The sequence below is a fragment of the Zootoca vivipara genome, chromosome 11, assembly GCF_965207765.1.
Source record: "Zootoca vivipara chromosome 11, rZooViv2.hap1.1, whole genome shotgun sequence".
Lineage (NCBI taxonomy): Eukaryota > Metazoa > Chordata > Lepidosauria > Squamata > Lacertidae > Zootoca > Zootoca vivipara.
In genome coordinates, this window is record NC_142594.1 from 21,304,247 (window position 1) to 21,318,080 (window position 13,834).

General features: G+C 46.2%; 1 protein-coding gene across 2 annotated transcripts; it reads right to left on the reverse strand.

The window, feature by feature from the left end:
• Window positions 1-409: 409 nt before the first annotated feature.
• On the reverse strand, window positions 410-11,502 carry PRR15 (proline rich 15). 2 transcript variants are annotated; one of them, XM_035130290.3, is made up of 2 exons: window positions 11,205-11,502; window positions 410-3,497 (listed from the first exon to the last, which is right to left on the reverse strand). In XM_035130290.3, exon 2 carries the CDS (start codon window positions 3,415-3,417, stop codon window positions 3,013-3,015), a length of 405 nt encoding a protein of 134 aa, XP_034986181.2. In that variant the 5' UTR covers window positions 3,418-3,497; window positions 11,205-11,502; the 3' UTR covers window positions 410-3,012. The 2 variants fall into 2 exon arrangements, with proteins under 2 accessions (XP_034986181.2, XP_088510190.1); XM_088654064.1 differs by lacking the exon at window positions 11,205-11,502 and adding an exon at window positions 10,788-10,922 and having other exon boundaries at window positions 2,622-3,497.
• Between the last annotated feature and the right edge of the window lie 2,332 nt (window positions 11,503-13,834).

The window sequence follows — 13,834 nt, forward strand, 5'->3', positions numbered from 1 at the left end:
CAGCTTGTATTAAATCAGGCATCCCCAAACTTCGGCCCTCCAGATGTTTTGGACTACAATCCCCATCATCCCTGACCACTGGTCCTGTTAGCTAGGGATCATGGGAGTTGTGGGCCAAAACATATGGAGGGCCGCAGTTTGGGAATGCCTGTATTAAATGGTGCATTTATTTTCCTGCTGCAGAAAAAGGATCCCCCCCCCGGACTTAAAAGGAAGAGAGCTAACAGCGCAGTCAGAAGTCAGTCCCACTTCACTGAATGATGGCACCATGGCTCAGCACAAACTCCACTGGCGTGTGGCCCCTGGGAAGTTCCACAAAAGGGAATGCGGCCCTTAGGCTGAGAAAGATTCCCCACTCCTGTGCTACATACAGGCTGGCTGGAGCCTTCATGAAGAATTATCAAGGGTGTGCAATGACAAGCATGTTTAATTGAAACCTATGAGACACAGGCTACAAAAAACACGTCTGCTTCCTCCAAACACATCCAATGCAATGCCAGAAAACATATGGGGATTTGTGCTATTGTCTCCACGGCAGCATGTCTGGCACAAAGACTTTCCAACACACTAGCACACCTTTAACAGTTCTGTGGCGAGCTTTGACACAGCAAGAACTATTTGAAAGCAGACACACTACTGTTGTAAAACAGAAAGTGGGTCTTACTTTTTTTAAAAAAACGTTAGGTCTCCAAATTTTAAATTGCAGGTGTCCAGCTACGTAAGATGTAGTTCACATAAAAGGTAAAAACAAAAAGTAAAGGAACTCTGGATGGTTAAGTCCAGTCAAAGGCAACTATGGGATTGCGGCGCTCACCTCGCTTTCAGGCCGAGAGAACCGGCATTTGACCACAGACAGCTTTCCGGGTCATGTGGCCAGCATGACTAAACTGCTTCTGGCGCAATGGAACACCCTGACGAAAACCAGAGTGCACAGAAAAGCTGTTTACCTTCCCGCTACTGCGGTACCTATTTATCTACTAGTACTGGGGTGCTTTTGAACTGCTGGGACAGAGCATATGGGAGCTCACTCTGTCGTGGGGATTCGAACCGCCGACTTTCTGATTGGCAAGCCCAAGAAGCTCAGTGGTTTAGACCACAGCACCAGTAGAGTGGTCTACCAAATAAAATTTCAAGCATTTTTTAAAAATTCCCATCAAAATGTCAAAGCCACACACTTTCCTATCCTACAGATAACATATCTCTTTCCATCTGAACTTAGAGAAACTCCTGGAGATATTTCTTTCATTCTCCTATGGTCTGGTACCAGGAGGCATTGGGGGATTTTGAGCTGCAGGGCTATTGGCACTGCATTGAGCAGACAGCCCAGCTCTGTTCTCCTCCAGCAGTCCTTTTACCCAGAGGTATTTAGGCTGGGTCCCTTTTGTTCAGCTTCTCCAGAGGAGGTATCAGTTACTTGAGAACCATAGTACTAAAATGTATCATGTTCGTCTCTTAACAACGAGAATGACAACTATTACTCCCTCATTGCATCCCAGTTGAAGCAGCTGCTTCTAATTACCAGAAACAAAATGAAATGTTGTTTCCTTTTTCTGCTTCTTTGTAGAGAATAAATTTGGGAGCAAGAAGTGCAGTACTTCCCCAACTATAATCTCCCTCCCTTCCCTTTATAATCCACTGAATAGCAGACAGATTCGTTTACTGACATTTCTACCAACAGGAATACAATTGTTAAGAATCTCCAGGTGCCACTAGAAGGCTTTGGCCTTGAAATAAGATAAGCTGGAACGTTTCCAACTCCCTCTCTTCCCAAAAGGAGGCTATTAAAAGCATACTAGACTAACAAAAAGCCTCCTTGGCATAAAGAGAACCATAGGTTGTTGTTTTTTCCCTGTGTCTTTTTATTAAAATGATGTTATTCATTTGGGACTGTGGTAATTAGTTCTTTGTAAAAATTTGCAGCATGGCCTCTTTCATTGCAGGAGCAGCTGAAAATAGATAAAATTATGAAAATCCACATTTCCATTTTTAATTTTGTTTCTCAGGAGCAGCTAATGCAAGAGATTGGAATTCTGAATTCATTTGCATGACAGTGACTTCCAAGAGCAGGCAACTGGGGTCCCTGTTGCAGGTCACCTTCAAAAATAGGTTTTTAACATGTGTTCTGAAATGTCATAAACAAGGCACCTAGGAACCCCCACAACTTATTTTAAACCTCAACATTTTGGTGTGCCATTTTAAAATATACATGCAGATGTTCCACTTGACTTTATCAGCACCAGGTCTTTCTGCCACTATACTCATCCCTCCTGGCATCTTCAGGGAAAACTGATATTACCGGTACTGTACCATTACTCGGTTAATGTACCTCAAGTGTTGTTTGGGCAACAGCAAGACATCTTCATCTGACCCAGAGCAGCGGTAAGTTTTATCAATGCTGCACATTGATATAGGTCACCAGTGGGCTATTTACCATGTTTGTCTGTCTGTTTCCGATTTGGGACATCTACTGCAATACCTGAACATGGGACTAAGTTGGGGCTGCATGCTAGAATTCTTATTCCCTTTTATTATTATTATTATTATTCCATATAGCAGCATATTGTGCACTGGCGGTTTTCTGCAAAAGGTGGTGGTGGGCGTGAAATAAATCACAATGACGATTTCGTCGGGGACATTGCCCGCTGAACACTTTTTAATTTCATGACCGGAAAGGGCAGCTGAGCTTCAGCGGGTCTCTTCCTTATTGCATATTACTATTGTTCCAGAGATCTGCGGCCCTCCCCGTGAAACAAGAGACCCCCGTGGTCGACTAAGGCGGACGCCTCGCCATCATCTGTCCCCTCGGCGAGGGCGAAAGAGGCTTTGCAAACTCGCGCGCAAGATCCTCAAGGTCACAGTTCCCCAAAAGCTCAGCAGAGCGCACGCACGCACGCACTCGCTCCTCCCCTCGGCCGGAGACGAGGCAGCAACCAGGCCGCCTTTCACCAAGATCAGACAGGCAGCTCCTCCTCTAGGCAAGCGGGCCTGGAAGGGGACGGCGGGGAGGCGTGGTCACTGGCACGGCGTCTCTTCGCCGGGGCGCGCCGGGGCGGGATTCCCGGCTGCGGCGGCTGCGGCTCCCGGCGCCCCTTCGAAGAGCTTCTGGGGACTGTCCGCCAGCAGCGTGGCGCGCATTTTCCGCTTCTCCTTGAAGCGGCCCGAGCGGGAGATCTTAAGGTTCCGGCGGCTGCCCGAGTTGGGCTGCTGGTTCTCTTGAGAGTCCGAGGGGCTGGGCGCGGCGGGGAGCATCTCCGAGGGCTCAGGCACCTGCCGAGGAGGCCACGCAGCCGGAGCCGCAGCTGCTGGCGATTCCTTGGGCTTCTTCCTGCTGGTCAGCGATTTCCACCAGGCGCCCGAGGAGCCGCTTTTGGCCGCGGGCCCCGTCGAGGAGGCGGCCGTGCCGGCGCTCTCGGCCATCTTCTGGAGGGCAAAGGCGCCCGCGCGCCTCTTCCTGGTCAGGGGGTCCTGGGCGATGCGGTGCACTCGGGGCCGGTGGCCTGGAGGGGAGGACAGAGAGGAAGGAGGCTTGTTTAGCAGCAGGATCTGGAGCCCTCACCGACTTGGGGTCCGCGGTAGGAAGGAGACATTCAAGGGGGTGCGGGAGACATCCGACACACGGAGCGCGATTAGTAGGCTCACGGCCCCTTTGGAGGAACTGTCTAAGAGGGTCATCGTAACCATACGCAGAGACTCCAGTTGCATTTTATTTTATTATCTGCTTGCTTCAAAACTGGGACGCCAGGGCCTTCTTGAGGCCTACCCCCCCCCCAAAAAAACGTTTTGGTTCATAGAGGTCCTGAAGGATAGCTCCTTTGGTAGAGCCTGAGACTCTTAATCTCAGGGTTGTGGGCGAAAGATTCCTGCACTGCAAGGAGCTGGACTAGATGATCCTTGTGGTCCCTCCCAACTCTACAGTTCTATAATCCTGCTTGGAGTAGGACTAACATTGAATATAACCCTCCCCCTCCAAAAAAGAGGGAGATAAAAGGTAAAGGGACTCCTGACCATTAGGTCCAGTCACGGACGACTCTGGGGTTGCGGCGCTCATCTCGCGTTATTGGCCAAGGGAGCCAGTGTACAGCTTCCAGGTCATGTGGCCAGAATGACTAAGATGCTTCTGGCGAATCAGAGCAGTGCACAAAAACGCCGTTTACCTCCCCGCCGGAGCTGTACCTATTTATCTACTTGCACTTTGACGTGCTTTCAAACTGCTAGGTTGGCAGGAGCAAGGACCAAGCAACGGGAGCTCACCCCGTCGCAGGGATTCGAACCACCAACCTTCTGATCAGCAAGCCCCAGGGCTCTGTGGTTTAACCCACAGCGCCACTCCCCCTCCAAAAAAGAGGGAGACACTGCTGCATAAATAGGAAGCGCCCAGCTTGGGGGCATAATGGGGCTAATGAAAGCACTATGTTAGGAATGTGGGGGCTGGACCCTCCTGGTGATGTTGGACTGTATCTCCCACCACCACTGACCACTGTGCCCTGGTGGGGGCTGATATGGCCCTCCCGTTACTGTTGGACTCCCAGGTACCCCAACCCTTTCAGCCCAATAGTATGAACTGAAGATTTACCATCATTTCCTTGTGAACCTTTTTAAAAAACAAAAACACATCAAAACAGTTTTCCAAATATGTAGCACCCCTAAATGTGCTAGGGTTGGCCAACCCTTCTGCAGGATGCCAAAAGGAAGAAAAGTACCCCTGTTTTATGCCCAGGAGGAAAGTTAATAAAGAAATAAAGACCCTGAAGAAACAAGCTTGTGAAAAATGACATGTCATTGCACTAACCAAATCTCCTGCTAATAAATATGTATTTTATTATTTATTATATTTATATACCACTCTTCCTGAAGGAGCCCAGGGTTTTGTTTTAGAACTGTACAGACACACACACACACACACACACACAGAGAGAGAGAGAGAGAGAGAGAGAGAGAGAGAGAGAGACAGAGAGAGAGAGAGAGAGAGATTCTAAAACAAAACATTGGGTCCCAATGCATCCACCTGAGAATTCTGAAAGAAGTGAAATGTAAAATTGCTGGTATTTTAATGGAAATGTGTAGCATGTCCCCAAAATCGCCTCAGTACCTGAAAAGTGTAAAAGTGACCAGTATAACAGTATAATTTTTAGGAAGGGATGGTGGGTAGGGAGAAGATCTGGAAAAATAAAGACTGGCTTATTGAATATCTGTTCTGGAAACCTGGTGGAAATATTTATTAAAGAAAAAACTAGCAAGTATACAGAAGAACCACCAACACTGCTACTTCAAGTCGTCTCATTAACCTTTCAGAGTTCTTTGAGAGTGTCAATAAACAGTTTTTTGAAGACTTTTGGCCTGCTCCTTATTAAGAATCACGGAGGGGGCCACAACAATATCTTAAACCAGAAGCAGCCATAAAATATCAAAATTATATACGGTCCAGTGAGGAAGAGTGAATTCTCAACGTTCTCAACCAAACTCCAGGGTAAATAAATTTTCAAAAAGTGTCTCTAAAGGACAAAAGTGTCCAAAGGACTAGTGGGAGGGCGACTGCATGTCTGAGGTGTCTGAATTTAGAATATAGGCAAGATTCAGTAGACATTGTGTACTTAAATTTAAAAAAGCTTTCAATAAAGTCCCTCACCAAAGACTCCCGAGCAAACTAGCAGTCATGGAATAAGGAGACAGGTCAGTAACAGGAAGCAGAGAGTTGGAATGAATGGACCATTCTCAAATGGGAGGGATGTAAGAAGTGGAATCCCTCATAGATCTGTACTGTGTCACTTCATAAATGATATAAAGTTAGTAGAAAGTACTGAGACGTCCAAGTCTGCTGATGGCACACAATTGTTCAGGATGGCTAAATCAAAAAGGGTTTGAGAAGAGTTTCAAATGTTAACTCTCCCGAATTGGGAGAATGGGCATTAAAATGCCAAATATGACTCAACGTAAGCCAGTATGAAGTGATGCACATTGAGTCAAAAACAACATCCCAAACTTCATATACGTATATGCCAGTGGTGTCTGATCTGACAGTGACTATCTGGAAAAGAGATCTTAGGAATCATAGTTAATAGGTAAGTGAAAATGTCAACTTTATGTGTGCAGCTGTGGGGGGAAAATCAAAACCCATGTCTACTAAGATCATTAAGAAGGGAATTGAAAATGAAACTGCTTAATTCAGTTGTACAAATCTATACAAATACTTTGTATAGTTCTGGATGTCATATCTCGAAGGGAATATTCCAGAGCTGGAAGAAGTGCAGAAAGGGTGCATCCCAAATTATCAAGGGACTGGAGCAACTTCCCTATGAGGAAATGTACATTTGGGACTTTAAAATTTAGGGGGGAAGTAAGAAGGGACGCAGGTGGCACTGTGGGTTAAACCACAGAGCCTAGGGCTTGCCGATCAGAAGGTTGGTGGTTCGAATCCCTGCAATGGGGTGAGCGCCCGTTGCTCGGTCCCAGCTCCTGCCAACCTAGCAGTTCGAAAGCACATCAAAGTGCAAGTAGATAAATAGGTACTGCTCCGGCAGGAAGATAAACGGTGTTTCCGTGCGCTGCTCTGGTTCGCCAGAAGCGGCTTAGTCATGCTGGCCACATGACCCGGAAGCTGTACACTGGCTCCCTTGGCCAATACAGCGAGATGAGCGCTGCAACCCCAGAGTCGTCTGTGACTGGACCTAATGTTCAGGGGTCCCTTTACCTTTTTAAGGGGAGACAGGATAGAGATGTAAATATATATATATATATATGCATAGTGTGAAGAAAGTGGATTAGAGGCATTTTCTCCCTCCTCATACTAGAAAAGGGGCAGCAAGCATTTTTTCCAGCCCAATGGCTGCACTTACTGATGGTCAACCTTCTAAGGATTGCATGCAAAAGTGGGTGTGGCCAAAGTGTATAAGAGGGTGTGGCCATTTTTAATTTTTTTAAAAATCACACTTCAGGGGCCTTGGAGATATCACAACTACCTTCTGGCATTCCATAATCACAACAGGGGGTCTTGAAGGAGTGGTCCGTACAAGAATCTGTGTGCGCGTGTATATAATTTTTTACTTTTAGAAATTTAGGAAACCTTTCAGCATGGATCCTTAGGAATGATCATTTAATTATTATTTTTTAAATGACAATTATGTACTGCGTGCAGGCTCCAAGTTATCTGTACTAGAGCCTGGGGTCATGCAATGAAGCTCTTGGAAGATTCAAGATGGGCAAAAGAAATGCACAACACAGTACATAGTTAAATAGTGTACAGTAAGCCTGTAAATTATGTTTTGGAGATCATGCCTAAAGCCAGAATCACATACAGTCAAAGCACTTTGGGTTCAATGGCAGGTGAGATTACCAATGTCTTTTTTCCTGGATGTCCACCAGCTTTCCACTCCCTTAAATTTATTTATTGTGAAGTACATAAAGCTGAATGTGCCCAAGTTAAATGCACATAAATTGCGGGCTTACTGTAATTCTCTACTACTATATGTAGTAAGGGCCACAAACTTGGATGTTTTAGAAGGGAATTTGACAAATAATGGAGGATAAGGCTCTCAAAGGCTTATTAAGGATGTGTGAACCACCACTACAAATGACAGTGTGCTGGGTACCACAAATGCTGTTAAACTCGTGTCCTGCTTGTGAGTTCCCCATAGGCATCTAATTGGCCACTCTGAGAATAGGATGCTGGACTAGATGGTCCTTTGGTCTCACTCCGTAGGCCACTTCTTATGTCTTGCTTAGGATGTTTTTGAACTCTGCTTCTTGGTCTAATGTTCACTGGGAAGGCTCGGTTGCAGTTTATTAATGGCAAAGTGCAAGTTAATGGTCTTGAAAATCAAGAGGTCTAATGTCCACAGAACTGGGCAATGTTTTGCATTAAGACAATTTGTCAGTGTCTTATCATCTTTGCTTCTAAGAGCAGTAGCCTACGCATGCCTACTCACAAGTAAGTTCCATTTAATTTAATGGGACTTGCTCCCAGATAAAGACAGAGGACTGAACGGGACCTGCCCCTGTTGATAGATTTCATAGGATAGGAACTGTGTCCATTCCTAAGCACATCGGTGAAGAAACTATGCAAACTTTAATTCATCTAGAATGCTTTGGAGAGTTAAAACCTTTCCACACTGCATAACCTTCTTTTGTACTAATGAAGTCATTAGCAGTAGTTAAACCTTTCCAAGACTGGCTAAGCAACCAAGAATTCAGTTGCTTAGCACAATTCATCAAAAGCTTCTTTGGTTTGAAGATTTAAACAGAGACTTGTGGTATTTCCAGTACACTGGGTTTCTGATCCAGCAGTACCTCCTGACAAGTCCCAGCTATAGTTGAACATTTGCAGCAAAGTTCAGCACCATCAGCTTACAAAAATTTGCTAAGTGGGATTGAAATGCTAACTTTTCAGGTTTGTGAATTTTGCATTGGTATGTTGTTCACAGCAAACAATGGGAACAAAATGATTTGGTCTTAGGCCAAAACCACCCAAACTGAGTGAGCAGAAAACTGCAGTACAGCATAAGTTTCACTGAACTCACTACCCCAGCTTCCAAGTAAACACGGATATGGATGGATTGTGAGCGAGTTGATAACTAGCCTTCTCCTGCGGAGCAAATTTTGATTCAAACTAGAAGAGACAGAATTAAAAATGCATTCTATATTCTAGTTTCAGCATATCTGCATAATCAAATATACCCGATTATCAGTGTTTTGGCTCAGTTGGGATTGTTTCTTCCCTTCTCCATTCCCTTTGAACACATGGCACAAATGTAGCTCATTTTTGTGCACTTTCGGAATTTTTAAAAATGTATTCCTTGAAGGCATACAAACACTACTCTCAGATACATATAGGTCTCATTTGCTTCCTAATTGTGGACTACTGTCTGATCAGACTTAAATGCAGCTGTCCACCTAGTTCCAATAATCGACAGTATATATATCCACCCTGGATATATGACAAAGGGTGAGATGTTAATAAATAATAGTACACTGTTTCTGAAAATGGAGGTTCAATTTAGCTATCATGGCTCTGTGACATGGAGATTGAGGATTAATTTCCTAGGACTACTTCACCCTGGGAGTTGAACTGCTAGGAGGAGACAGTCACATGTGTGCCCCTTCCGTTCTGCAAACTTAACTCACTGGTTTTCTATTTTGTGCACTCCGTAAGTGGTTCTTCTCCATACAACTGCACAAACCAACTATAAATGTTTCTGTAAAAGTTCGCTGGTGGTGTTCCTTCAGCTTGATAAGGAAATGGAAGGCAAACCTTGCTCCTTTCTACAAGGGAGCTTCCAGATTTTGCAGAAACAGTGCTATGGTTTGTCATCATGATGACAGGTAGGGCCAGGCACTTTAGAGACTCTCTCTTAAATCTTCAACATGCTTTCATTTCTGAGAAGTTTCCTGCTTGCTTGTGAAACAAAAAAACATTCTTGCTCTGTTGAATGATGGAACATTCATACTGGCTGCACTGGGGCCAGGATTTCACCAACAGCATGTAGTATTTTGTACACACAGAATCCATCGAGCAGAATGCAACTCACTGAATTGCTGCAAAGACCAGAATGAGGCAGGTTCCTTTGAACAGCAGTTAAAAGTGATAAACTAAGCTTTTTTGGGGGGGGGGGGAAAGGTTAATTGCAACATTTATCTAATAGTGGCGGCCCCCTTTCCAGCAGGACTTGAATACTGAGGTAGCAGCTCTTTGTTGCCTTTGTTAATTAAGCTTGTTGCAAGTCATAGCTGGAGGGCCTGAGTTGCACCTGTACTGTGCAAGGAAACAACTCAGGCAGGTGCAACAGAGGATACAGCAGAAAAATGCACCGTATAACTGGGGTTATTTTTTATGGCTAGATAACCCTAGCTGTCAACATTTTGCTAATTTGAAAGTTGGGGTAGAATTTGGGAAATTTTTTTCTAGTAAAGCTATAATCCCCAAACTCCATCAACCGCTATACACATGCTTCTTTCCCTACCTCTTCAGGATTGTCATTTACTTAATCCAGAGTTACTGGAGGAAAAAACAAAGCCTGTTGGATTTCTGCCTATTACCGTATGCAGAAAGGGAGGGAAGGCGTGTGTGCATGTATAAATAGTAACCCTCCATTTCAGAGCTCCTCAGAGATTACAATAGTGTACTGGGACCCTCAGACATAGTTCCCGTTAAGTTCATTCAGAGGTTTTATAAAATTGACCCCATGCACCTTTAATCAGAAGAAAGCCCAGATGTGTTCAGTAGGGCTTGCTGCTAAATACATGACTCAGGATTGCAGCCTTGGACTGCAATCTTGTACACACTTAGCTAGCAACAAGTCCCACTGAAATCAACAGGGCTTTCCTCAGAGCAAACATGTACAGGACGGCACTGTTAGTTCACTGCACTGTGTCTTGAGGATTGAATTGTAGAACCATAGGGCTGGAAGGGACACAAGGTGTCATCTAGTCCAACCCCGTGCAATGCAGGAATAAAGAGTGTTGGACTATCATTTGGGAGGCCAGAGTTCGAATCCCCACTCAGTCATGAAGCTCACTGGGGCCAGTCACCATCTCTTAGGCCTAACCTACCTCACAGGGTTGTTGCGAGGATAAAATGGGGAGGAAGGGAGAACCAGGTACACCACCTTGAGATCCTTGGAAGATAAAGGTAATAAATCTATAAATAGTAATAAATCTATAAAGTAATAAATCTATAAACCATATAGATAGATAGATAGATAGATAGATAGATAGATAGATAGATAGATAGATAGATAGATAAATAGAATCAATCCCATGCACACTTATTGGGGAATAAGTCCCACTCAACTCACCCGAAGGCACGAAAATCCCCAATTGCTCCGCATCAGCCACGCTGAAGCGCTGTTGCGTCCACACTTAGGAGCGCTGACAGGAAGGAGGTGGCAGCCTAGCTCCGCGCACGCCCACGCGCAGCATCTTATGCCGGCTGCGCCCCCTCCCACTGACCAGTCTGAGGAAGCCCCCCTCCCTCCCGCCTCTCAGGCGCGCCCCTCCCCCTTGCCTTTCATGCTGCATGCAAGGTGAGCATGGCGCGCGCCCTTAGCGCTGCGCGACAGGTGGGCGCCTCTCGGCAGATTCTCACCCCCCCCCAATCCAGGTCGGGAGCGCGCGAGACGCAGGCGGAGAGGGCTCTTGCCGGGCACCTGTTGAAGAGAGCATCTGCCGGCTGAGGAGAAAGCAAGCAAAGGCGCGTTCTCGTGGGCTCTCACCTGTGCGCCAGAGGAGCGCCTCTTCCTCCTCTTCTTCTTCCCCCTGAGAGCAGGCGCGGTGCTGGAGGGAGTCAGTCCATCCTCTCGCCAAGAGCGTCGTTACCTGGGCTTCCTTCTCTGAGGGAACTACTCGCTGCCTCAGCAACAGGCTGACTCTTGAGAGCGAGCGAGCGAGCGAGCGAGCCAGGGAACTTGGCCTCCTTCCGGCGCCCGCCCGCTCCAAAAGGGAGCGCCAACTTTCGCAGGTGAAGAACAATCCGGAGGGGGAGCCGCCGTCGGAAGCCGGCCTTTCAACTAGCCGTCTCTAGGGACGACCGCGAGCAGCTGGTTGGGGGGGGGGGGCAAGGGCGCTTGGGAAAGAGCGGCCGCGCTGTAAGGAAGCCAGCTCGCGCGCGCGCTCTTTTCGTGGCGCGGGAATCCCACCCGCCCGACTCACTTTCCTCGAAAGGTCTGAGCGGTGCACCTGATGCTCAGGCAACAAGGAAGCAGGTGCAGGTGAGCCCTCGAGAAGGGACCCCGCCCCTTCTCCTCCTCCTCCCTAAATGGGATTGGTCCCTCTCGAGTGGCAGCTGGACAACGATTGGCCGGGGAAGAAGAAGGAGTAGTAGCACGGTATAAATCAAGAGGCAAGGGAGTTACAGAGGAGGGCACAACTTTGATCTCCCTCCGTGCCTTTTGGAAGCTGGCCATGGCGGCAGCACACAACTTGGCTCTCTTCCTTAGGCCTGCGCTGATTTCCTTGTACTGTAATGCTGTCATGAGTTCTCCCCGCTTCTGGCAGTCTTGGTGCCCATGTGACCATTTGGCTAGGAGCAGGGATGAGAGAGAGCCAGGCACAACCGTTCTCTAAGGCTTCCTGAAACCCTGCTTGTTTGGTAGAGTGCTTTACGTTGTCCACATTTTGTGTGGTGTCTTAGGCAGTGTGTTCCCAAGCTGTGATAAGTCTTAGGATGTGTCTGTAGGGGGTTGTCTGGGCTCTGGGGGGCTGAACTAGTGCGCCTGATTCACCCAGGCAACCCTAAGCCAGTACCCACAGCAAAACAGAAGCAGCTGCAGAGTTCACAGGTCTCACAAAACACGGGATAAGACAGCAGTTCCTGTTAATGGGAATTTCTGCTTGCACTTCTGGGCATTATTGAGGCTCCTTGCCTGTATGTGTGTATTTAAAATGGTGTGGGGTGGCACCAAACTGGGTCTTTGACCCAGGTGAAATAAAGCCTAGTTTCGCCGCTCAAAGGCAGCACACTTTCTTTGTATGAAGTTCCAACAAAGTTGAGAACATTCCCAAGTAAAACATGTGTAAAATCTGGCTGTATATTCATCATAGGAGTGTTTTTTAAGTGAAACAGGCCATGTGCAGTGGCTTCAGGCAGTAGTGTGAAGGCAGTGTTGCCCAATAGTCGAATGCTGGCCTTGGACAGAGGACACTTGAGATTTGAGTTAACAATTAGGTAAGTTTTGGGCGCAAGTCGTTAACTTTCTCAACCTGGATCTTATCTATAAAAACTCCTCATTCTAGAGAGGTCACCATTTATCTATCCTGGCACCTAAATCTCAAAATAATTTCAGAATTTCTTTCTTCGCAACAGATTCCAGCCCTCAGGAATTTAAGGATGGTGTGTACAAGCAGCAATTGTTTTAGGCGCATCCGATATGTGCGCAACTGAACCTGGGAAGTGACCCAAAAATGTCACAAAAGGGGTGGAACGGGACAGGGGCAGAGACGGAATGGGGGCTTTTTCAATGGTGTTTCAGATATATGTGATTTCACTTAAACGCATGGTGCCGTGGAATGTAATCGCCATGTAAATTGGGAGTTGCCCGTACGATAAAATAAGCAGGTTCTTTGACCTTCTCTGAAGTTGTTTTAGGAAGGGAGCCTTGCTAGGTACCAGAGACGGGGAACAGGTGGGCACATAGAGTTAGCATGATGGATACAAAGAGGATTGGAGGGCTTTCTGAACTTGTTGAAAGTTATCAGTACAAAACAGTCGCAAGATTTCACACGGACTTCAGAAGACCTTTATGCACTTCTGTGTTTATATAGTAGCAGTTTAGTTGGAATTGGAAATGAAGACACTATGTCCTGTTACTGACCCCTTTAAAGGCCTTGATTCGTTTGCCCTCAGTCTACAGGTTCGCAGTGTACTTAAGAGTTTGGATGTGCATCAGAGAGCACAAGAGATGCTGGGGAATGTGTGCCAGGGGTGTTTGTTTGTGAAACCCAAGGCACGCGAAGTACCCTTCTCCCAATAAACTGCAGAAGCCCACCAGTGAAATGATGGCTTTTTAGGCAGAGATCAGTTTTACCTCTTGAGACATCATTGCCAGATTGCAGTATGGACTTTGGGCACAGCCCTGGGATGTATTATGTAGTCATTGTATTATGTACAATGTATCTTGAGCTCAAAAAACAAACTGGCAAAACCAGTTTCCATAAAATAGTACAAGAAGAAACTTCTGTAATATAGTTCAGCGTGTTTTCTCATTCAGGCACTTAATAAACCTTTGAATAATGTGATTCAACATACTCAGAGCCATGTGGAAGTAAAGGAAATAATAAAAGGTAGTACATTTCTTGGATAACATAATGTAGCTTTCTTCCATACTTGAGTTTTGTATAAAATTGG